Genomic DNA, 24,266 nt, shown 5'->3' with positions numbered 1-24,266 from the left:
TTTAAAGCAGTATCATACCGCTTTAAAAAGTTATGGCTTCTTCCAAAGATTCCTGGAAACTGTAGTTTGTTAAGGGCACTGAGAGTTGTTAAGGTAAAGGTAAAGGGACCCCTGACCATTAGGTCCAGTCGTGGCCGACTCTGGGGTTGTGGTGCTCATCTCGCTTTATTGGCCGAGGGAGCCAGCATACAGCTTCCGGGTCATGTAGCCAGCATGACTAAGCCGCTTCTGGCGAACCAGAGCAGTGCACGGAAACGCCATTTACCTTCCCACCAGAGCGGTACCTATTTATCTACTTGCACTTTGACGTGCTTTCAAACTGCTAGGTTGGCAGGAGCAGGGACCAAGCAACGGAAGCTCACCCCATCACGGGGATTCAAACCACCGACCTTCTGATCAGCAAGTCCTAGGCTCTGTGGTTTAACCCACAGCGCCACCCGCATCCTGTGAGAGTTGTTAGGAGAGCCCTATTTCTCTCATAAATGCTACAGTTCCCAGAGTAGTCAACCCTTCTTCCCAGGGAGTTACAGAGACAACCATTTCCTTCATTTGCCAGCAGAGTAACTCAGAAACGGAAAGGTGATGTGCACATGTTGAAAAAGAACTATTGACTGTGCTATTTGGAACGGATCTATTTTTTTCAGCTCATATTTGGCCGAATTTGGCCCTGTTGGATCACAAGCCGCTGAAACCATTGTCTGAGTGTCCCAAAGAGACATCAGCAGATATGGATGCAACTACGAAACTATGATGGTGCCCATGAAATAGCAACAAGGCAGCCCTGGGGAAAGTGGGAAGAAATTTGTTCATGTGACAACAGAAGGAATATCTCATCATGAATGACAACTGCTTTACCAGTCTTTGGAAGATCTCACACAGTCACAAAGGAGGTAAAAGGCTACACTGGCCGTTGCAGAAATAGCTGAAATAATAGACCACAAATTTGTAACAGAAAAATGCCACAGCATACAGACTCATTGGGAATTTCAGTGTCTGCCCTCAAATGTAAACATGTGGGGTAGGGGAATAGTCGGTGAGACTCAATGGGTTCCGTCAGCAGAAGCCCCCTGCAAGGACTTCTGCTTGCTCAAGGGGGCTTCTCCCTCTCTCAACACTCTGCACCCCTGAAGTTGGCTTGCAGTGGGGGGGTGTCTGAAGAACCCCCAGAGCAGCACACAGTGGGAGGAAAAGGGGTTGATTCCATTTGCCCAGCTCAAATGCTTGCACTGACAGAACGGTCAGAAGAGAACGGTGTTGAATTCCTTGTAGTATATATTAGAAGGACATAGGCGCCAACTCTTTTGGTCCCACCCCAATAATTTTTTGGAGGGCAGGCCCAGGCTGCAGAGGAGGCTGAGCACGGAGCGAAGCACAGCACAGCTTCAATGGCTGGCTCCTCCTCCTGCTGTGGAGAGGAAGTGGGTGGGGAAACAGCCCTGGCCGGTGGCGGCGGCTGTAACACAAGAGAGGAGGAGCCGCTGGCCATTGATGCCGTGTTGCCGCCACATTCAACTTCACCCTGTGGCTCCTTCCAACATCCTGATGTTGCAACGGCACATGTGTGACGTCCCAAGGCCACGTGTGTCATTGCCCCGCCAAATCTTCTGCCTATATTGGGGCCTCTATTCATGGATATGTGTTGGGGTAGGGACTAAAGGGCTATGTCTCATCATTATGTTGTAATTTGAAGGAAGAAATAAAATGTAAATAGTGAAGCAAAGCATCTTCTTCCTGTCTTTCCCAAAGCAATGGGAAAGCTGAATCAGCTGCCAAGACGGCTGAGAGAATTTGATTCAAATCTAGGAAAAGCAGGAATTAATCTGTATTTCCCTATCTTGGACCAATACAATGCTCCCTCACACGGTTGGGGGGGGGGTTGGCACAGGGATTAAAAAAAGAGTAATTTGGGGAAGGGGAGATATTTTGTTTGCATGCCTTTCTGCAAAAATGTGCAAGTCATACCTGCCTGCAGACACTCTCTCATAAAAAAAACCCATTTCTTCCTCCTGTTCTTACCATCCAGCATCTTACAATTACAGCATATCTTCCATTAAATTTAATATAATCCATCAAGAGGCCTCGCTGGGATCTCCTTCATTCCAGATTTATTTGCTAATAGACTCATGACAGCCGATGATGGCTCTCTCTTTTCGTGTGATTATTAATTGCTAATGCAGTTTTATCACTGCAATCACAGAGTTGCCAAACACACATTCACTTCTTTTGAAAAGCTCCAGCCTAAATTATGGCTTCATCGTCCAAGTTTCTGCGGGAATTCAGAGTACCAATATAATATATGGAAAATAATTGAAGGGCGTAAATTTTAGCATTTTGTCTCATCTTCTTGACTGACTCCTAGCTCCTCGTTGGAACCAATTCTCTTTTGAGCACTTATACTCTTGTTCTCTGTCTCAGATTTATGCAGAATGAGGCCAGTCTCTCTTGGAGCAAATTCTGTGGCCAGAGACAGGGAAGCATGAGATCAGACCAGTTGAATATGCCCAACTCTGAGGGAAAGATAAAGCCATGGGAGCCAGATACTTTGATTTCCCATCCCCCCTGATCCTAAATCTAAACAGAGCTACCCCACAGGAAATCTGTTCATTTCTATGGATTTTATTCCAACAGAAGTCTTTTAGCAAAGAAGTGTGTGAATTTCTGAGAGATCTATAAGGACTGTTGGAGCTTGTTTTTGTTTTTGTTTTGCTTTTTTGTGCAGTTGCCCCTGGGGAAACATCTGTCGGAATGTTGTGTGGGTGAGACAGCAGGTTTTCTGTCAAAGAGACTGTCCAATGTTCTTCTGAACAATGTGCAAAGAAGCCCTTCTCTCAGAATAGCTCATTCTGTATTTCTCCCATCCCATGTTGTGTTTTAACATCTTGAGGCATTTGTGTTGTGGTTCTCATTGCAATTTAATTGTTTTATAATAACACTTCATTTAACTGGATAATTGACCACATGCTTAACTTTAAGTACATAAGCAGCCCTACTGGGGATGTTAAGAACGGTCCTCCCGGCTCTTTTTTCACATTAATCAGCCCATACGTTTAGCTTTCTGTTCTTGTTCCCCATGCCTTTGCACTAGTTTCAGATTGAAAGCACTCTTCTTGAACACCAACACGGGTTGTAAAATGGTATTCACACTTCCCTGTTCTCATTAGAAATACAATGTATACATTGCATGATGATATTGTCATGAATTTGGAGTGAGAGGAGTAGGTTGGATACCCTTCTAATTCCTGGATCCAGGAAGTGTCAAAATCTAAGCAAGGATTCAGATTCATGGAATAGACAGGCTAGCATCTTGGTGGGGTAATGGTCCATTAAAGTAACAAAAGAAGTGGCTCTGTGTCAGAGTGGGGGCCTCTCCCTGAACTCGCTGGTAGTTAGAAAGGCAAAGGCCAGAGTTGAGAGTCACTTATATGAGCTAGAAGCTGGAAGCTGGAAGCAGTAGGCTGAGAAGGCAGAGAGGTGGAGTGATGCTTGATTTCTGTCGGAATCCAAGGCAATGGAAGAAACAAGACCCTCTTGGTCTATGTGTGGTCTATGTGGTTTTTGGTCTATGTGTGGACACTGTCACACACCATTTTGAATCAATATGGTAAACCCTTCCAAAGCTAGAAACTATGACTCACCAACCCGCCTGGGCAGTAAGAGGTAGGAGTGGGCTCTGAGGGTACTTTCACACATACCCTTGCCTAGAGAAACACTCTACCTGGTCTATCTTTTGTATGTCATTGTCTTACAGTACATTTTTTTTATTTCCCTTCATTTTGGTTATTCTTTCCATGTCCATATTCTGTTCTGGGGGATCCCACAGATTCATCTCCTGCCCTCCAAAATATCCTGGCATGACATGCGCAGCACTCTTGAGAGACATAAGGTAAAGGGACCCCTGACCATTAGGTCCAGTTGTGGCCGACTCTGGGGTTGCGGCGCTCATCTCGCTTTATTGGCCGAGGGAGCCGGCGTACAGCTTCCGGGTCATGTGGTCAGCATGACAGAGCCGCTTCTGGCGAACCAGAGCAGCACACAGAAACGCCGTTTACCTTCCCGCCAGAGTGGTACCTATTTATCTACTTGTACTTGACGTGCTTTCGAACTGCTAGGTTGGCAGGAGCTGGCAGAGAGCCAGTGTGGTGTAGTGGTTAAGAGCAGTAGTCACGCAATCTGGGTAACCGGGTTCGTGTCTCCGCTCCTCCACATGCAGCTGCTGGGTGACCTTGGGCTAGTCACACTTCTCTGAAGTCTCTCAGCCCCACTCACCTCACAGAGTGTTTGTTGTGGGGGAGGAAGGGAAAGGAGATTGTTAGCCGCTTTGAGACTCCTGAAGGGGAGTGAAAGGCGGGATATCAAATCCAAACTCTTCTTCTTCTTCTTCTGGGACAGAGCATCAGGAGCTCACCCCATCGCGGGGATTTGAACCCCCAACCTTCTGATTGGCAAGCCCAAGAGGCTCAGTGGTTTAACCCACAGCGCCACCCGCTTCCCTCTGAGAGACATAAGCTAACAATATTTTATTCTATATCTTATCTCTGGTAGTTGTCACCACCCAACTCCTTTCTTTTACATTCAGGCAACTATAGATTCTTCAACAGCTTCCTCAACCTAGTCTTTCTTGCTACCTGCTGGTGGCTTTCCAGTTTACCACTGATGACGACGACAACAACGACAACAACTCTGCACATCTGGCTGGCTTTCTCCAGCCACTTTGGGAAGCTTACAGCACATATAAAGACGTGCTTGTTCTCCAGAGGCATAACCCAGAGGAAGAATGCATGATTATTAAATCTAAGTGTTTTGTTAATTTGATTTAGTGTTGGTCATTTTTATTTTAGAATTGTGTGATATTTCAGTGGTTTTACTGTATGTCACTGTGATATTGCTGCTGCTGCCATTAGTTGATGTCTTATACATACTCTCTTAAATTAACATACAAATATTTTTTTGGGGGGATGCCTTTAAGCCTTTGAAAATAATAACCATATAGAGTGGCTGGGGCAACCCAGTCAGATGGACGGGTATAAATAATAAAAATATTATTATTTATTATAGTTTCCTAGTTACCAGTCTAATTCCTGGAGGTGGTAAATAGTTATTGGGTTCATTTTACAGTATAAAGATGTCCAGAACAGCTATCAAAGATATGTTTTATACACAGGCCTGTGACCACCTGTGGTAGAAGTTGTTGCAAACAAGGTGTTTGTTTTGCTCACTGAACATCTCATTTCTAGCTCTGATTAAATATCCCTTTTCATTTATAGCCCTGTTCAGTATCCATTAAAGGCTCAGAAAGCAATGAGTGTATTGAACTAAGCAGTGAGGTCTATATTTTATGAGTGTCATTTGGCTTTCTGCCCCTTTCCTAGGCATGTGATAAGCTCACCTTCTAACCCTGCTTCTTATTCTGATTAAAATATTCAGCTTCTGTAGGGAAGCAGTGATTGTATTCAGAGTAACATGAATTGTACTCTTGCATATTGTATATGGTTTATGGCACTTGCTTCAATAGAAGTGGCAGTTGGTACACATAAACCCCTGGTGAATTCTAATTGCATTTTTTATTATTAATAGTATCGTGACCTTTATATTTAGCAGACTACTGGAGCTGCCATCATTTATTGTAACTTCCCAATTGCTGCCAGTTGTTGTTAGCATCCGTCTGTCTCGAGAAACAATGGAGTGCGCCTCCGGGGATGAAATCAAACTGGTGTGTTAGAAGCACTGAAGTGACTTCCCTGGGGTGCAAGCTTCGGCAGTGTGCAGGTTGGTCCTGGGCTTCCCAGATGGCAAGACCCCCCCTCTCGGCCTCGCTGATGTGGTCCAAAGCAAAGGTGAGCAATACATTTGGCACCAGCTTGGCTGCAGGAGTTGCCAGAAGGAGCCGTACAAGGCGCCACCCAATCGCTTTAGGGACTGCAGTCCAGATTTGTGTAGGGTTCATTCCTTAGCCTTTTCTTCTCCTGAAGATATCCCACAAGGCAGAGGAGGTTTAGGATCAGAGTTTTTCTTCTCCTAGATGGACTACCTTTCCAGGTTGACAAGCCCCCTCTGCTCCTCACTTCCCTCTATGGCACGTGCAGAAACTGTCTTCTTGACCATTGGACCCACTGTTGGTCTCGTCTGCTCAATCTGCCAGAGCCTGCCATCGCAGTAAGCCTAGCAGCTGCCATTCGATCCATTGTATCTCCACCAGAAGCTTGTAGAACGCTGCGTTCCATTTGGGCGGGAAACACTTTTCTGCCCAGGAGCTGCATTTCTTACTTGGGTAACCTTCTGGGGAGGGGGTAATATGTCAGTGGTGAGTGGGGCCAGATGAGACAGCAAAACAACAAATGTAAATGCTACTTTTGCACAGTGAGCTAGTTTCTACACACATTCGTGGGCCTCTCTCTATCTTTCATTCCAACAATCAAGAGGCATCATCAGAGTTCAAGGACACATTTCAGTCAAGCAAAAGCACCCAGGGTGTAAAACAGGGTGGTCCAGTCAGGTGGGCAGCCTGGGGAGAGTTTCAGGGGCCAGGAAGAGAGGGCTGTATTCAGCCCCTGGGTCTGACGGTCCTCATTCCTGGTGTGTTCAATGAAGAAGAAGAAAACAGGTGAGCTGGTTATGTGAGCTCTGTTATGGCTTCTCTTGCATTATCAGAGCAGGGATGGGAACCAGTGGTCATCCTGATGTTTTTGGATCACAACTCCTGCCATTCCTGACCACTGGCCATTCTGGCTGGGCTGATGGGAGAGTCCAGTCATATCTGGAGGGCCACAGGTTCCTCACCCCTGCATTAAAGATTTGAGATTGTGGAAGGGGAAAAAATATTTGCCTATTAAGTGAAAATGACACCATAATCACTTCCCCATGCTCCAAATCTCAAAAGTGTGGGCAGAAGGACCATATCTCTCAGTTTAAGAGCCCTAAAGCATTTGCAGCTCAAATTTGTCACCCAGCACAATTTTCCTTTAGAATCGAAAGAACGGCAAAATCCCCCACGCTACAGGCACTGAACAGATTTGACAGAAGTAAATATATGGAAAGCAATGTCTACAGCCTCCCCCACAAACACATGTTGAGGAAAATCAGCCTACTTCTCAAATTGTGATGGAAATAATAATAATAACAACAAACTCTGCTGTACTTCGTGCAAGCCAAGAGTCATCAACACGTGCCCATTTGCATTTGCTTTTCCTCAGAGACAATCTGTATCCTTTCCAAGCTGTATTTATGTACAAGATGTGTCTTTCATTGTGGTATAACCTTAGAAGTTCAAATGTGACATCTACTCCCTGAGGTAGGACAGCTATACCCAGAACGGAATCACGTAACTCATCTTCTCTTGCCATATGGTGATTCCCACCCCCTACGCCAGTCACCCCATGCTGACTGAATGCTGGAGTAAAAGTCTCCATAGCCACTCCATGAGTGACAATGTCTCTTGCTATTCTGGGGGCGGGGGGTTGTGCTCTGCATGTGTGTGGTGCAGCTTTTGTGGTGCTGTTGCTGCAACGGATGTATTTTGATCCTATATCGATGGACTGAAGTATTTTATATGATTGTAAGCCTCCACGGCAGAGATGAAGGAATTTTCCCGCCCTTTCCCCCCCCCTCATGGGGTGCCTCCCAGGGGCTTCGTAAAAGTGGTGGCCAGGCAAAAGACTAGAGGCAAAAGTTGCCATGGCAGTGGACGTGGCTTTTACTTTTTTGGACAATGGGCACCTTTTGAATTTTGAGAGAATGCTGAGGAGGCCAGTAAAAAAATTACCTACTATGAGGAGGGGGTGGGAATTGCATTATTTAAAATGGCTACCATGGAGTACATGACATAACACAACATTAAGAGAGACAGGCACCCACGACAACCTTAGGCTTGGCCGTGGCAAGTCAGCTGTGTCCTGCTGGAACTGATCTTGGGGATCACACAATACTGATTTTACTGATGCTGTCAAATAGCAACCAGAAACATTCCTCAGCACCAGGAAAAATACAGAACAACCCCACATTCACTCTAACCTCACAGGACTCACTTAGAAGGTACCTGCACATTTTGCCCCATAACTTCCTTTCACTATCAGTAACAAATTTGCTCTGGAATTCTTCATGTGTGTGATTTTAAACATTGAAAAGCTGGGAGGAGGGCAATTTAAAAAAACACCAACAATAATAGATTTGGATGTGGCCAATAATAATAATAATAATAATAATAATAATATTTTTTTATTTATACCCCCCCCATCTAGCTGAGTCTCCCCAGCCACTCTGGGCAGCTCCCAATCAAATGTTAAAAACAGTACAGCATTAAATATTAAAATTTCCCCTTCAGATGTCTTTTAAAGATAGGATAGCTGCTTATTTCCTTCACATCTGAAGGGAGGGTGTTCCACAGGGTGGGCGCCACTACCGAGAAGGCCCTCTGTCTGGTTCCCTGTAACCTCACTTCTCGCAATGAGGGAACTGCCAGAAGGCCCTCGGCGCTGGACCTCAGTGTCCGGGATGAAGGTACAAGTGTATGGGGCCTGAAGCTCAGTCATTTCCACATTGGATCATGTTTTTTTCCCCCTGAAGGGGATCCAGCATAGGAAAGCTATGAAGACTATGAAGCAAACAGAGCAGTGAGTAAGCATGTTTCCTTTTGACAGGAAGATAAGGCAGTACAGTACAATAAGGAGGATTGCCAAATAGTGACTAATTTCTTGACAGGCATTTTCAAGTGACTTATTCATTTCTTTACTCCTCTTGCACCTCTACTTTTCTTCAAGGAGCGCAAGGTAACATACGTGCCCAGCCCCCTCTATTTTATCCTCACACAAACCCTGTGAGGTGCCTTAGGCTGAAAGATCGTGACTGGCCTATGAGTTGGTGGCTGTGGGGGGATTTGCACCTACAACTCTTGAGTCCTCGCTCAGGCATAGAAATAAATGGGAAGTAAAAGTTGCAGCCGTTGATGGGCAAGCTGAAATCATTGCTTGATAAATGTAAATTTTGTAAGTCAATTCTTTTCAGTATCAGCTCATCCAGTTAGTATAGGAAACAGTGAAATAACTAAGGGTGCGGTCCTCTGCCCACTTACCTGGCCTTTGACAGTGGTCATGTTTTTGTGACCTACTTGAAATTGCAAACAAATGTGATGTCTGTCTCCTGTTCCCCCACACTCCATATTAATGGTTGGCTTTATTTTGCTTTAAAGTTGTATTACCTTTGCTCTTGTAACCTGCTTTATGATGAAGGATGGGTAAGAAATCTAATAAACAAATAATAAATAAGTGTGCATAAGCTTGCAGCCTTAAAAGTTATAAGCACTATTTCTGGGCGAGGAGCTTGCAAACCTACCAGGTTAGAAATTAATACAGCGATCATTGCCTGGGAAGGTTATTGTGTCTTGTTGTGTTCGCATGCCCTAGTGGGTACGGACATTTGTGGTTTAGCCAGATCCAGTTATGAGATTATGCTGTTTTTTAAGTGGAGATTTTATATTCCTATTACCACTGTTGCTACAACATTTTGGTGGCACATTATAACGTGTAAAGATGCTGTGCAACCTTTATATTGTTTGTCTGGTTCTGAACAGCTGTTTGGGGAATTTTAGCAATATGTGGTTTTGTACGGAGACTGTTTTGCTGGATGCTCAGCCATTATGGCTTTAGGCAGATGGAGTACTTCCTTTTGTTTCCCAGCCTAAGTTCCTATTTCCTCCTACTCTAAAAGGTATCAGTTTGTCTCATCAATAATATGAAGGCAGGCCATTAAATTTCAAGAATAATTTGCATCAAGGATTGCATGATAACAACAACAATAATGAGGACAATGTATTTAGCCGATACATGAGATATTCTGGGCTGCTTCTGCAACCCAAGTATCAGGAGAGGGCTCCCTTCAAATGATGCACTTTATCAAGAGAGAAAATCATAAACAGGGAAGCAGATGGAGGAGGAGGAGGGAAAAGAGCTTTGTGAGATTGACCCATCAGCAGCAGACAAAATTATGCCAAAGACAAAAGCTAGTGGTCAGTTTAACAGTTTTTTTCATGCACACAGATGCCCCAGGGGGGCACTTCAGCTTCATATTTCAGTTATAAATATTTTGCTATTTCCTCATGGGCTACAGTGGTTCATTGTCTAAAAAAAAAACACAAAATAAAATCTCAGCCCTAGGGATAGACAACATATTTCCAAGGAATTTGCCCAATCATTTCACATTCAGCAGTAAGGAGCAAGTGTTAAGCAGAGGCCAGCTGATTTAGAGTCTAAGATTAGATACCACAAGCAACTATTTAAAAACCTCTCATAATCAGCAAGATTTGGACAGATTGTAAATGAGCAAGAACAGCGCATGAATGTGAAAGCTGCTCCCTCCCCTTCCTTTTGCAGTAGAATCAGGGGTGTGTGTTCATATAGATATGGAGAAGGCTAAGGATCCTCGCCCGCTTGGTTGTTAGAGGAAGCGCTAGAATTCTCTGACATATGGTAATGGATAAAGGCCTTCCATCTGTGAAATGATGCTATTTAGTACCTTCAGCTTCCACTTAGAGGAACTCAAGCTTGAAGACTGAAAATTCTTGTCTGAATTAAGTATTGGACCAGCAACTTACTTCTGTGGAATCAGGTGCAGTCCCTGATCTGTGTACAGATGGCAAGGATGATGTGGCCTCTGATAATTCAAATTCAATATGCACCTGCCTGGTTTGAAGCAAGGCCTTCTAAGCGTGGGTGCTGCTCGTTTTTGTTTAGGTGCTTTTAAATGGTTTTCAGTGCTCTTTTCAGTAGGGTTGCTTATTTAAGTATAATTTTTAATATGTATGCTTTGAGCTGTATCTGCTTTAGCTTATGTGGTGAGCCATCTTGGGCCTTGCACTGGGAGAGAGGTGGGATGTCAAGAAATAAATATTAGATTCAGTGGGGCTTATTTTGAGGGGGACATGCTGTGGATTGGGCTGCCATTTTACTTTTCTTCCTCTCTTCTTGTGCTGAAGCCATTTGCCCCACTAATTTTTCTCCAGTGAAGCTAGTGCCTTGAAGGAGAATGGGCATGTTTCTCGGAGGCAGACCTTCATGTACTGTATTTCTTGTTGCATACATGACCACCACCCTCCCCGCTACTTTTCTTCCAGCAGGGTTTACCTTTTGCTATAGGAGCCCAGCTTTGGAGAAAAGAACTTGAGGGATGGATCCAAACACAAATGACCCAACCATGCACCCCTTTGGTGATTTCATTCCTATCCACACATAGGAATGGAGAAACCTGTGGTTGTCCAGATCCTGTTGGACCAGCAGTCCCACCATCCCTGACCATTGGCCATGCTTGCTGGGGCTGATGAGAGTTGGAGACCAACAACACATGGAGGGTCATTGTTTCTCCATCCCTGCCCACTTTATATCTGATTGGTGAAGTCCTGCACTTAAAGGCACTACCGTCACATGTGGTTTGGCCCTTTGATTTAGGAGAGAATGCCTCTTCGCCACTTTGGATTTCCAGCAGCTAATTGTTTTGAGTTCGACGTGAAAATTATTGTGGATTAGATTACATGGCCTGAGTTGCAGAAATGTTGATTGCATTGCTTCTGTGGCTTCTGCTGCCGGTGGTATGTTTGATAGGATTAGGGTGTTCATTTCCCTCTGCATGTTTCATTTGCAAAACACATTTGTTTTATGGATTAAGACAATTTTCTGTGCGCTTCCATTATTGCTAATGCAGATTCATTAATGCTCTTCATCCCCACCCCCACCCCTAAGATTAAAAATAAGTTGTGTTTCCAGAGTCCCCGTTTTTCTTTATGGAACTAGTAAGCAGAAAGTGTCTTTGATGGCTTTACAGCTTGTCTCTTCATGTGTCAGATGGCATTTTCATTTATTTTCAGATGACAGGGTGTTGTTTTTCTTTGGAATTATTTCCTTCATTTCGTCTGTCCTAGTATATCCTTGTAAGAATGTAGGAATTGTGCTGCATAGGAAGCTGCCTTCCTTCAGGTTCAAATCATAATCCATCTACTGCAGGTATGGGGAACCTCTGGTTCTCCAGATGATGCTGAATTATAGTTCCCACCATCCCTGGCCATTAACCATGCAAACTGCAGCTGATCAGAGTTGTAGTTCCATAATATCTGGGTGGCCAAAGGTTCCCCACCAATGTTTTCTACTTTGCCTGGAAGTGGCTCTCCAAGGTCTCAGGCTAAAAGACTTTCATTTGCTACTTGTTCCTTTTAATAAGAGATGCGTGTTAAAACCTGAGACCTTCTGGATGCAAAGCACATGATCTACACTGAGCTATGCTCAGTTGTCTTATCATTTCCCCACCCCCACCCCAATGCAGCATGACCAGTGCCATAAATTGCCAACAAATGAACTTACAAATACACGTGAATATTCAGTGCTGATGCCCACGTGGCAGATTGCCACAAGGGTTACTCCAGAATCCACAAGATCAAAGAGGGCAGAGTTGCATTTTTTGAATATTATGTATATTCTCCTGTACAAAACACTCTCAGCCCAGAAATATGTGTGTAGTACATATGTCAGGAAAAAAATAGCTGGCTCACTATCTTCTTGCTTAACATTTTATTTGTGACATTTCCTGCATCTGCCATTGCACATTCTCTCTCACTTGGAAGATATAATGCAGCAAGCTTGTAAAATATCATTTCCTCATATGACTGGTCAGTGAATTTTAAAACTTTGCTTTAATATGGCGTTTTAGAATATTGCTTTAATTCATGCCAACATCAAGGCCCTATTCCATGGTAATATTTTGCCTTCTAGGGTAGCTATTGAAGTGCTCAGACTCTGCTACTTGCTCAAAGGCAGCCGTGCCAACTGATAATCTGATTTGTGGGCCGGTCCATTTCATAGGATTGTCCTCCAATGAATCACATGAATGACCTATCCTGATTAAACATGTTAATGTGGCTCAGGAGGCACAATTTGCAAATCAAATACTAGGTGCTTGTTGGATAGATGTTGTAGCAAGCTTTCTTGCTACTGTATGTTGCTATCTTCCTTCATCATTTGCATTTAGTCCTAGATATCATGGGTATTCGGGAGACTCCACAAAAAAGGTAATTTGAAGAAGACCAACACTTTTCCACCAAAAGCTTTGTATAAGCTGATAATGACTAACCAGAGCCATTAAGTCTCTACTAATTGCTGAACAGAGCTCTCATGGAAGGACCTGCTTCTATTAAACTATAGCATATAGAATACAATTGGGGTCCGCACAACCCACCCAGGGGTTCTGTGGTGCCATTCACATAACAAAACTACCATAGAGATATCAGAATTTCCAAAAATCAGGGGTCCATGACTTGGCTTTTGAAAAATGGGGGGGGGGGTCTGCTGTACTTAACTAATTGGGAACCCCAGAAGTATAGCGTACCACTTAAGTATTCTAAGCAGTGCATCTCCCCGCCTGCTGGCATGTGTCTCTATGGATGCAATGCATTTATTACTGTGTTGCAGTTTCCCCGAGTCAAGCAGTAGATGCTTATGGACTAGCCAAAGAGCATGAGACTCTTAAATCTCAGGGTCGTGGGTCTCAGCCCCATGATCCTCACGGTCCCTCCCAACTCTACAATTATGGATTAACATACAAGTCTGAAAGTCAACAGTCAAAAAAACCATGGGGCTTTTCAAACTAAGTAAGGTTGCTGCAAACATTCCCAGGATGAATGGCACTAAAGTAGCAACAGGTTTCCAACCAGTTATCTCAGATCTGCAACAGCAGCAGCCCAAGATCGTGTTGTATTGTGCAAGATTTTGTGTAATTAAGCCAATTGCACAGAGCAGGGAAGCAATATCAAGCTGGTTAGCAATTGAGTTGGAACTATGATGAGCTGTAATTATACTGGCTGGATAGAAAATAGCTAGCTGGCCTTTGCTTTGAATGGAGAATGTGATGAGTACCACTTAGACCAGATGGAAACACAATGGATCGCTCATCTTCGTGTCTTTCAGTTGGGAACCATGCACAATTAAGCCAAGTCTCTGTGCCTTTAAAATAAATGTGGAATAATGCTCAGATCCAGACTTAACATGAGGAGTAATTACCATTTTGACAATCCTAGCCATGTGAAAACTGTGTGCCTGCTTTGTAGATTTGTCCTATAAGCACACAGTCTGAATTTAGGGGAAGTTGAAATAGCTATAGAAAAAATGAAAAGGGTTTACACATCCCTAAAACCAGGAGAAGGGCAGAAAGTCTAGCTTTGTTTTTCTTAATGATATTGTTATCTTGCCTCCATGATACCACAAGATACCCTAAAGAAATGCTGGTGGAATGAGAATTCAGAAATCTGGGCGTTTAAAAATCTGTGAGGTTTGAAAAATGTTATGGAAGTAGAAAAATTGGACATGCGATCTAAAAAGGAATCTCCCGGGGACACCACATGACAATTTCATAGTTTCAGATTCAAATAATCATAATTTTACTTTGAATAAATAACAGTTTAAATACACTGAAGAAATAAAATATGGTATGGTAGTAATACATTGGTAATATTACAGAAGTACTATTCCGCTATAGGTAGTTTAATGGTAGAAGCTACTTTTAATGACAGTCTTACCAGTACACTTGTGTACAAAGTAATATACAAGTTGCCAACAGAAACATTGCAGCAGTTGCAAGGATGTTACCAGCTCAAACAAACATCTAACAATACAATATACTTCAAAGTGAAAAGTAATAATGTTAGATTTACAGACATTAAAAGAGATAGGCTCTCCACTCGGAAACAATAAAAATAAAAAGCTACAGAAATCCAATTTTGCAATTTCATATTATCACAAGGAAAGACTTTCCTTTCTCCGACATTGCATCCCTGGAACATTTTGAGATGTCACAGCAACTTAATTGTTCTATTCTACAAGTACAGACTTGATTATTATTTTTTTTTAGGCCACTGCTTGTATAGCTGACATTTTAAATGTTTTTAATTTTATTTACATACATTCAACCCTATATCACCACAAGAAAGGATTTATTTATCATACAAGAGGCATTTTAATCAGTGCAAGAAAAAGAAATCCATAAGTGATTGCATGGCATTGAGGAGGTAATATACAAATATACATCAAGACTGCTGAGAATCTAATATGCACATAATACAAATGGTCTCTGGTACAGATATACACAACATTTAAAGTTAATAAATACATAGAACTGTTAAACCACAGAGCTACTCATTTCATGAGAGTGGGTATGTGAGTAGTGAAACAGTGTGAGAATAAGCTGCCAGGCTATTCCCAAGGGGATGTGAACAATTGAAAATGGCATTATCTGCAGCAAGGGTGGGAATCTATGACCCTTTCAAATACTGCTGTACAACAGATCCCATCATCTCTGACCACTGGGCATGATGGCCAGGACTGAAAGGACTCCAACAGCAGCTGGGAGGCTGTAGGTTCCTCATCCCTGATCTAAAATAAGCTTTATTTTCAAAATAAGCTTTCCTCAATGACAAAAACTGCCTGTCCATGCTGCCTAAGAATAGGGCAATTGCTTTAGTGGCTCAGACTAAAACCCATGGAGTCTATTGCTCTGTCTCCAGCAGGAGACCAGCTAGATGTCTCTAGAAGTTACAAGCAGGGCTTAACAGGTGTTGCTCATCCCTGTTGCTTATGCTGAGCATCTGATTGGCTGAGATTACCCATATTCAAAATTTATCTATTTAGGCCAAGTGGGAACCAGTGGCTCCAACAGATGTTGTTGGCCATGCTGGCTAGGGCCAATTCCTACCCTTGATTTAGGCAGTGGTGAGCTGTGAAAATTGCAGCCAGTGACCAAGACGAGCGGGGGTGTCATGCTCTGGGTATCTACTGAAGGCAGTTGAGGGAAGGGGTAGCTTGCACAGCACCATGCAGGTGGCTGCTGGCGAATGGCCAGCAGTGCCAGGCACAGCTATGAGCCAATGTCATTAATGGCACTTACAGGGCACTTCTAACCATGTGGAGCTCCTCCACATGGCTCAGCTGCCTCCACCAGACACACCATGCAAAAGCTACAGGGCTCCTTCCCCTCCTGGTTGCCATTCAGAGGTGGCACTCATCTACTGCTTTCTGGTTGTTGCTGAACTTAGGTATATATAGCCAAAGGCCGTTGCTCAATGAAACCTCTGTGCCAAGGGTCACAGGTATTGTATCTCCCCAAGTAGGATTAGGAAAAACACCACCATCACCTGCGATGATTCTTCATGTACATGAGTACTTCCATAGACGTGGAGGCATGCATGTACAGAAGCACCCTGCACTGGAATAGAATCCTCTTTGCATAAGAGCTCTGTGTACCCCCTGGAATGTGCACAGAACTCTGACCATTCCATCGGCAATGCTTGCTTTTCTCAGCCTAGAAAGATACTTTAAAATATATATCCCCCCCCCCAAAAGAACATACTGGCCACAATATGCTTTAAGGGTCCCAGATAATAGTGATGCAGAATTGTTTTAAAAACACTTGCCATAATAAAAGGTGTCGCACCCGTCCCCAGAAGTCACAGAAGTGTCTATACATACTTTTAGTTCCAATTGATAGAAATAATAATGTGTTGGTTGGGAGAGGGTGGCATTTGACTAGCTTGTTTCCTGGCACCCACTGGGAGGAATCAGAGTGGAGTTTATACCTTCCCTTGGCTGAATGAACTTTCCTTCCCTAAGCAGCTTCCCAGCCTTAAGAAATACTATTCTAAAACATGGCTTAAGTGCAGCTAATTTATGCAGCGTATCTAGCAGCAGTTGCATTTTTGCGCTCATTTTGTAGGGACATCACCACCAGCTCAGTTGAAAAATGTTGTTAGGACAATACACACAGCTAGAAGCACTTTTCTTTAAACTCACATATGGGAATGAAATATACTGATGAATACATACTATTTCACAGAATGTTGTTTCTTATTATATCAAGAAGCACCATGTTTAGTGCCAAGACAGCCCCTTTGTCCCGTAGTTTGTTTTTTTAATTACATAGAAGTTAAGATCTTGTACATAAACAGAAACCCATACAGTGTGCATTAAAACCACAAGAATAGTTTCAAAAATGGCTCTTAAAGTTATCTTTTTTTTCCCCCTCCTCTGGGTTTTCTTTCCTCCCAAACTGTTTCAGATTGAAGATGTATTGTCAAAGGAAGAAAGTAGTTTCAAACTACAGCCCACCATAGACCCAGCACCTGCACACAGAAGAATTCCTACAGCACAGGAGTCTATTTTCTCTCCCCCTTCAGTATGTACACACAAGCAATTGAATGGGCTATGCTGTTACTCACATTCTTTGACCAATCAGAAAGACAAGGTGCTGTATAGGGATATGGAAAGATAGCACAAGTCTCCAATTCCACAGAAAGGCCTGCCCCATGGGACTGCTTGAATGTACATGCTGCAGGGGAGGGGGAAATGAGGCTTATGCCCCAGAGAAACCTCTGATCATGTGCTGCATCCATGGTGGCCTGCACTGAGCTCAGAATATTCAGTAAACATCATCTGGAGGTACCCAAGTAGTTACCAGAATTATCTTTTCCTTTCCTTTCCTGTTTTTTTAAATAGAGGACGATAAAAGTTTTCCACCGCTACTGAAAGTTACACACCCTGATCAAGTGTGCTATTTCAAGTGTGTGTGTGGGAAGTTTCAATGCACATATGGAGGATGCTTGCTTGCAAGGACTTGCGAATTCGCTTCAGTGGAGGGGGCAGCTCTGCAAATGAAATAAGTAACAAATGCACAGCTGCCCTCTTGGCAGAAGTCGTGGCATATCCCTCTTGTGCATGTCTTGAAGCAAACCAGAAATAATCCAGTCCCTTTCGATTGCCAAGCTACACCTCTCAGGAACATGGGTAGAATAGAACAGATCTGTTCTACACCAAGTTCAACATTTTGTACAGTATTTTGACATAGTTATGAACAAATAAGGTTTGCATTTTTATCTTTATCATCATCTTGCCTTTTAGCAACTTGCCTGGTAGTTTTGGCAAGCTGTTCCCCTGGATGGAATTGTTTTATTGCACGAGGCCCAGAAGCTCTTTCCAATATTTTGAATTACCACGCCTCCATTGAATTGCATTGACTGTTTTGATGAATTTGTTATACTGGTTTGCTACTCTGTTTGATATTATAATGATTGCAATGCCTGTTGCTTTTTAATGCTACTGCGATTATTGTGAGCTGTTTTAAGCTCAACACTGTTGCTGGATAAGAATACAAACATCAAATCAAATAGAATTCGTTCTGTAGGTGACCACCCAACTTACAATGCTGAACCAATGAACATGTTAAAACCTCCACTGCTGTGGCCCCTAGATTGTCCAGAAAGGACTGTGGCACTTCAGATGAAAAAGGTTGCCCACTCCATAGAGGTGGCAGAGCCATTTCTGGTGTAACACTTTTTATGACAGTTCCATTTCTGGAAAAGAACTAGTGTGAGCAGTGGTAAAATGTCAAGCACTTCACCCAGGAATGATAGCTCTCTTCTTTGCTAGATCCTTTAGTCACAGAACTTAAAAGCAGCATACCACAAACTCGTCTCTCTCTCCCTGTTCTATAGTCCTGTGCTTCCTTCTTTCTGATAGATTGGGGCTTCCAAGAATCACTGAGCCACCGCAGGATAGGAATTCCCTACTGCACAATGTTACTAAAGAACTCCCAAGCTGTGAGTGAGGAGGTGTTTCCTTGCTTTCATTGCTAGATGCTCCTGAAACTTGTTCTGGCACCTCCTTCTCCATCTTACATCAAAATCATACTGAGATCTAGTATAGGCAGGCTTTCCCCATATACTCTCCTTCCGAAAGGAGCCGTATTCTAGTAAAACTCTTCAGATGTGGAGCAGGGAGGAAGAGGACTGGAGATGGAGAAGTTTTTCATATCAGAACTGCTCTTTGATAACTTGCTCAGCTCCCAACCCTGAATAGGGTTGCCTTTCCTCTCTTGAGCATCAAAGGATCAACTTGTATGGATTCTAAAAGCAAACGATTTGCCCTAGTCAGCTTCCAAACTCATGTTACTTGGGATCTTTAGTTCTCGGCAGGCTACATTCTAGCTACAGCTTTAGTTTCACTTTACATTCTGCTAGACGATGGCATTAAGTTTGCCTGTTCCCAGTTTTTAATTCTTTCAGTGTCCATTTTATCTACTGTTGACTGGCCCCCACAGCTCTTCATGATCTGCCTTCACGCAGATGTGTGACAGCACTAGATTCACACAATGCTGTCCATCTGGTGCTTGGAACGCAAGCTGCAAGTTGCAACCCAGCAACTGGAACCCCACACACAATCCTTGGTGCAAGATGCAAGGATCTAAAAAAGAAAACTGCCCACGTTTAGTCCACCTGCCCCCCATACACGTAGGACCTGATCAAAAAGAGGGATCTTAATATAGCAGTCTGCTTCTTTGTTTGAGCTGCCTTTGCTGGATCAGAGTAACCTTCTTTTAGCAACAGGAGGCCAACTATCTTACTATAAATGTGATTTAAGGTTGCTACCTTTCAGATGGTTGGCATTTCAATTTTTGTCTCCTGCATTCTTAGTTCTGGCAAAAGAAGAAGAAGCTACAAATGTGGAGCATCCAATTTGAGAGGGTTCTTAATTTTGTTGCAGTGGGGGCTTGATTCTGACACAAGTGGATGACTGTTTTAAATTTCCTTGCATTTGTTCACAGAGACACTCGGCTTCCTCCAATCATTCCTGTCATTATTGTGGCCGAATTCACATTAAGCCAGTCGAGTTTTTAAGCGCTACAGTATTTCTGCCATCTTAATCAGGCTGCCAGCTACATATATTAAAATACTTCTCTTCAGTTATCATATTGGGTTGTTGTTTTCATTATGATTTTACAAGTGTGCTCAATAGATCTTGCAAGCTCATTGCTGATTGGTTGGAAGAACTCACTTTTAGAAACAGAATTCATGTGCAAAGAATGCAGTAAGGAGTACAGAGAAAACATTTGGTCACAGTTTCTTATCTTAGTAATATTAATGTAACCACGGTTATTTAGAATACGTACACGACACACACAGCTACATAGATATTAAATAATTATATATACACATTCATTTTTTAAATCTAATACTAACACTTTATCCTCTTGTTACTGAAGACTGATGTTTTGGCATTTCAGGTTTGAAATCTATTTAAACCTGGGACATAGGAATGAAACACATTTTCAAGTATACGTCACAGTGATTGAACTTTGTACATGGAACCGAACACATGTTGTCTTCGCAAATCCAATGCCAGCAACAGACCAATGAAAAAGCAGTTGCCTATTAAAGACATCACTGCCTAATAACTTTCTTTTGGGCCATGTTGGCATTCACACAATTTCCAATAAAAAGCCAACAGTCTTATAGACAAAAGGTGGCATTTTTTTGAGGGGAGGGGAGAGACACACACATCTTTTTCAGTCTGAGCCAGTGTATTTTTCCTTTTTCCCAAAAGTATTCTATGTTCCTTTGTTTCTGTTATTTCCATATTTACATGTTTGTTTGTTTGTTTTAAAAAAACTTAATAGGGATTTCAAATGTGAGCAGAAGAAATGCAAAGCCTTTCCTTTTAAGTTCACTAAAAACCACTAAGAATGTAAAAATTTCAAAATACCTTATAGGAATTCTTCAAAATACAGGAAGTATTTTCATGGTGGGGAGTGGGGTGGGGGTGGGGTGGGGAGGGGTTACATCACTACATACTTTACATTACATCCACACAAGTCTACCTAATCACTTTGGTTAGACAAATATCAGTAACATACAGTAAAACATCATACATCTCACAAGACATGGTACAAAATTTCTTACAATCCAGTACTGCCGCTTTGGGGGTGTGGGAGGATGAAAACCTACTTACAGACAATTAACATAGTTCACACTAGAAAAAAACAAAAACCTATGATTACAAAATTTACTTTTTTGTTCTAATTAAACTGTTGTATGTTTCAATTTTCAATAAGCTTCCTAAAGTGTGTATATCTTGCTCACTGATTAATGTGATTTATTTATTTTTTTGTATACTATAATAGCCATTATTAGTAAATTAGCATTTTGCTAATGGAAAAAAATCTGTTTTTAAAAACTTCAGTTGACTTCTTATTTGTAGAACTCAGAAGAGGGGGCTACTGCTCAAGACTCATAAAAACAGTCACTTAGAAATGATAAACTTAAAAAAATGGTTACACTGGAGGAAAGAAGCCATGAATTTCTCTTGCTTTCTCTTAATCTGTTCTCTTACGGTGTCGAGAGGTCTTTGTTTTACAGCGCCTCTGCAGTTGTGTCTGAGGAGACAGACATGGTCACTTTGGCGATCTTAACTGTGTTTTTAATACACCTTTCAGCAGCCTTGTGGACATTACCTGGGTTGTTAGCATGTCTGTGCTGGCAGTCAGACTCCAAGCTGTTATCAAGAGGCTGTGCAGTCCCATGGCAAGGTGGAAACATGCTCCTGAAAGCATGTCTCAGGTCCTGGCTCCTGAGAGCATAGATGATGGGATTCACGGTGGAGTTCAGCAGGCAGAGCATGCTGCAGAAGGCAAAGATAGTCTTCACGAGCTTGTTCATCTTCCCAAAGACATCATAGAGCATAATTGCAAGCAGAGGACCCCAGCAGATGATCAGAACCACAAGAATGAGGACCAAGGTTTTGGCCAACCTAATGTCCATACGTGTTTGTTCCGGCCTAGTAATCTGATGCACTTTACCATCCTCTGAAGTATGTATTATTATGCTCTTCTGAGTGCCGCGCTGGAGCATCCTAACAGCATGACTATGAGCCTTCCACAGTATGTACATATAGGCATACACAATAAAAAGCAAGAGTACAGTGGTGACCCCAATCCAGAACAACAGATAGTTCTCGTCTATTAGAGGAAATATATCTGAACAAACAGAATTGAGCATTTTGCAGTTCCAGCCCAGCAGAGGAAGGACAGCTATTACAATAGCTATTGTCCACATCACGCAGAATGCTACAACAGCCTTCGATCTGGTGACAATCCTCTTATAAGATAAGGGCCTGTGTATAGATATATACCTGTCTATTGCGGTGAGGAAAAGGCTGCCCACCGAGGCAGTGAATGAGGCTGTAACTCCACCCAGTTTGAACAGGAAAACGTTAGGGCTGTCTTTCCGATGGAAAACATGGAAGTCAACAAAACTGTAGACGAAGATTACACTGCCCAGGAGATCAGCTACGGCCAGGCTGCTGATGAAATGGTAGGAAGGCCTGCAGCGAAGGCTTCGGGACTGCAGGATGACAATCAAGACCAGAAGGTTTTCCAGAACAGTGAAGGTGCCCAGAGTAAGGGACAGTACTGCAATGGCCAGCTGCTGGCTAGGGTTCAGAATCATAAAGCACTCCATATCCATGAAGTTATCCCCACATTGTATATTCTCCTCATTATCCTTGAAGGTGGTCAAGGTCTTGTTGTAAAAATCTGTAAGGTTGATCTGATCCTGTGGGTGCCCACCCAAGATGGCATCTTCTCCTGCAGTCATTTTTGGTCGGAAATCGCCTCGGAAAGAAGACAGAGGGAATTTCTGTGGGTAGTATCCTAACTTGGAAGCCATGTCACTTTTGAAATCTTCGTACTGGATATCGCTGGAACCCATGTATAGAAGATCTGTCGTAATTGTTCTGAAGGTCGTATCTGCGAGGCCATCTAGGACTGACTTCATAACCCCAGGTGTCAGTTATGCAGGCTTGTGGGGGGGAAAGACAGGAAAAGGCAGCAATCCTAGTAGAGAGGGAAGAAAACCAAACTTAATTAGCTATATGCAAACTGTAGAAAAAGGGCAAAAAGTATTGTAAACAGCTTAGCTGAGTAACATCCAACAATACTGCAAAGCTTATTCTACCTAATGGTGGATCTGTCTCATATTTTGCATCAAGTGCACATTCATTCAGATGTAGAATGTCTAGACTGCTGGGCATGGTTATGCAATGCAATGACTGAAGGTAGGGCACGCAGAAGTATTAGAAAATATATTAATTTTTATTAAATTATTATAGCTAGTTCTGCTGGATACATTTTCTAAATGGAACTTTGATGAGAGCCCCCTCAATTCCTTCATCCAAATCGATTAGACAGGGAAGTGGTATGCGAGCATGCACACCTCCAAAAATCTTGTCCAAATCCTTAAGCCACCACCAAATAAATTATCCAACAAAGCAGGACTATGTATCTGCAAGCCAGTAACATCAGATCAAGGAGGATGTTAGCATTTTTATCCTTAAAATGCTTGGTGAATTAATCACAGCAGATCACGGAGAGTTCTGTTGCATCACAATGCTGGCCAAGTTGGAAAAGGCCCAAATCACAGGGAAGAGCTCTACTGTGCAGTGTTGGGCATACATGACGATGGTAGAGAAGTATTGGGTAGGCTCACTAATGAGTGATTAATTGTGTTCAATCACTTACTCCAGCTGCACCCTAGAATAAATGTGAATCACCTATGATTGCTCCTCAACTTTTGATACTATTGATAGCAATGTTCTGATGCCTTATTTAGAATAGTTATAGCCCTCAAAGGACTTCAGTGGTTCTATTTCATTCTTTCCGGCAAAAATTCCCAGAGGGTAAACTTGGCACATGCTTGCTGGGCATCTTGGGAGACATTTGTTCATAGTTCCACAGGCGGGTAAACACTGACATGTATACTGTGCAATTTATAGCCATTGAATGAGATCATCCAGAACTTTGGAATGACATGTCACCAATACACTTGTTACAGCTGGGTCTCTACTATTCCAAACACCCAAGACCAGTTAATCACATGAGGTCCAGCAGGCAGAGGTGGCCTGTCCTGTTTTGCTGCCTGTTACTGCTCTTGCTATTGCTCAGGTGCTCTAAGATGTTCTCACTCAGCCCAGCTCCAATATGGGGAATGAGCTGGGTGGGAGAAAAGTATTCAGAAGTACCCCAAAACAGTGAAATGACACAGGGGAGGGGTTAGGTTTCACTCCCCTTTTCCACACGTCCACATTTACATTAACAGTAGACCTTCTGCACCAGCTTTATAGCAAATGGAGCAGAACAACAATGATTTACCGTATTTTTTGCACCATAACATTCACTTTTTTCCTCCTAGAAAGTAAGGGGAAATGTCTGTGCGTGTTATGGAGGGAATGCCTACGGGTGGCATGCCTACGGATTTTCCTCCTCTAAAAACTACGTGCGTGTTATGGTCGGGTGCGTGTTATAGAGCGAAAAATACGGTAATCATTTTTTATCTCACCTTCTCTCCCAAAGGAGCCCAGGACAGCAAACAACGAAAAAGAGGAAAACAAAATAATTTTTTAAAGAAAGAAATGAATGAA

The 24,266-nt window shown here is 42.7% G+C and overlaps 1 protein-coding gene and 1 long non-coding RNA gene across 3 annotated transcripts in view; one reads left to right on the top strand and one right to left on the bottom strand.

The window, feature by feature from the left end:
* Window positions 1-24,266, top strand: part of LOC309529142 — a 598,034-nt gene that overhangs the window by 174,469 nt on the left and 399,299 nt on the right. The gene's annotated exons all lie outside the window — the stretch shown is intronic.
* The window catches only part of CNR1 (cannabinoid receptor 1), a 28,043-nt gene continuing 18,283 nt past the window's right edge, over window positions 14,507-24,266 (bottom strand). For both annotated transcript variants that reach the window (XM_082216908.1, XM_082216909.1), the window contains exon 2: window positions 14,507-22,683. In XM_082216908.1, the coding sequence (XP_082073034.1) occupies window positions 21,203-22,624 (1,422 nt within the window). In that variant the 5' untranslated portion in view covers window positions 22,625-22,683 and the 3' untranslated portion in view covers window positions 14,507-21,202. The remainder of the gene's footprint in view (window positions 22,684-24,266) is intronic.

This window comes from Podarcis vaucheri (genome assembly GCF_965113315.1).
Source record: "Podarcis vaucheri genome assembly, chromosome: 3".
NCBI classification, from domain to species: domain Eukaryota; kingdom Metazoa; phylum Chordata; class Lepidosauria; order Squamata; family Lacertidae; genus Podarcis; species Podarcis vaucheri.
The sequence above is the reverse complement of the archived record's forward strand: the minus strand, read 5'-3'. Positions and strand labels throughout refer to the sequence as shown.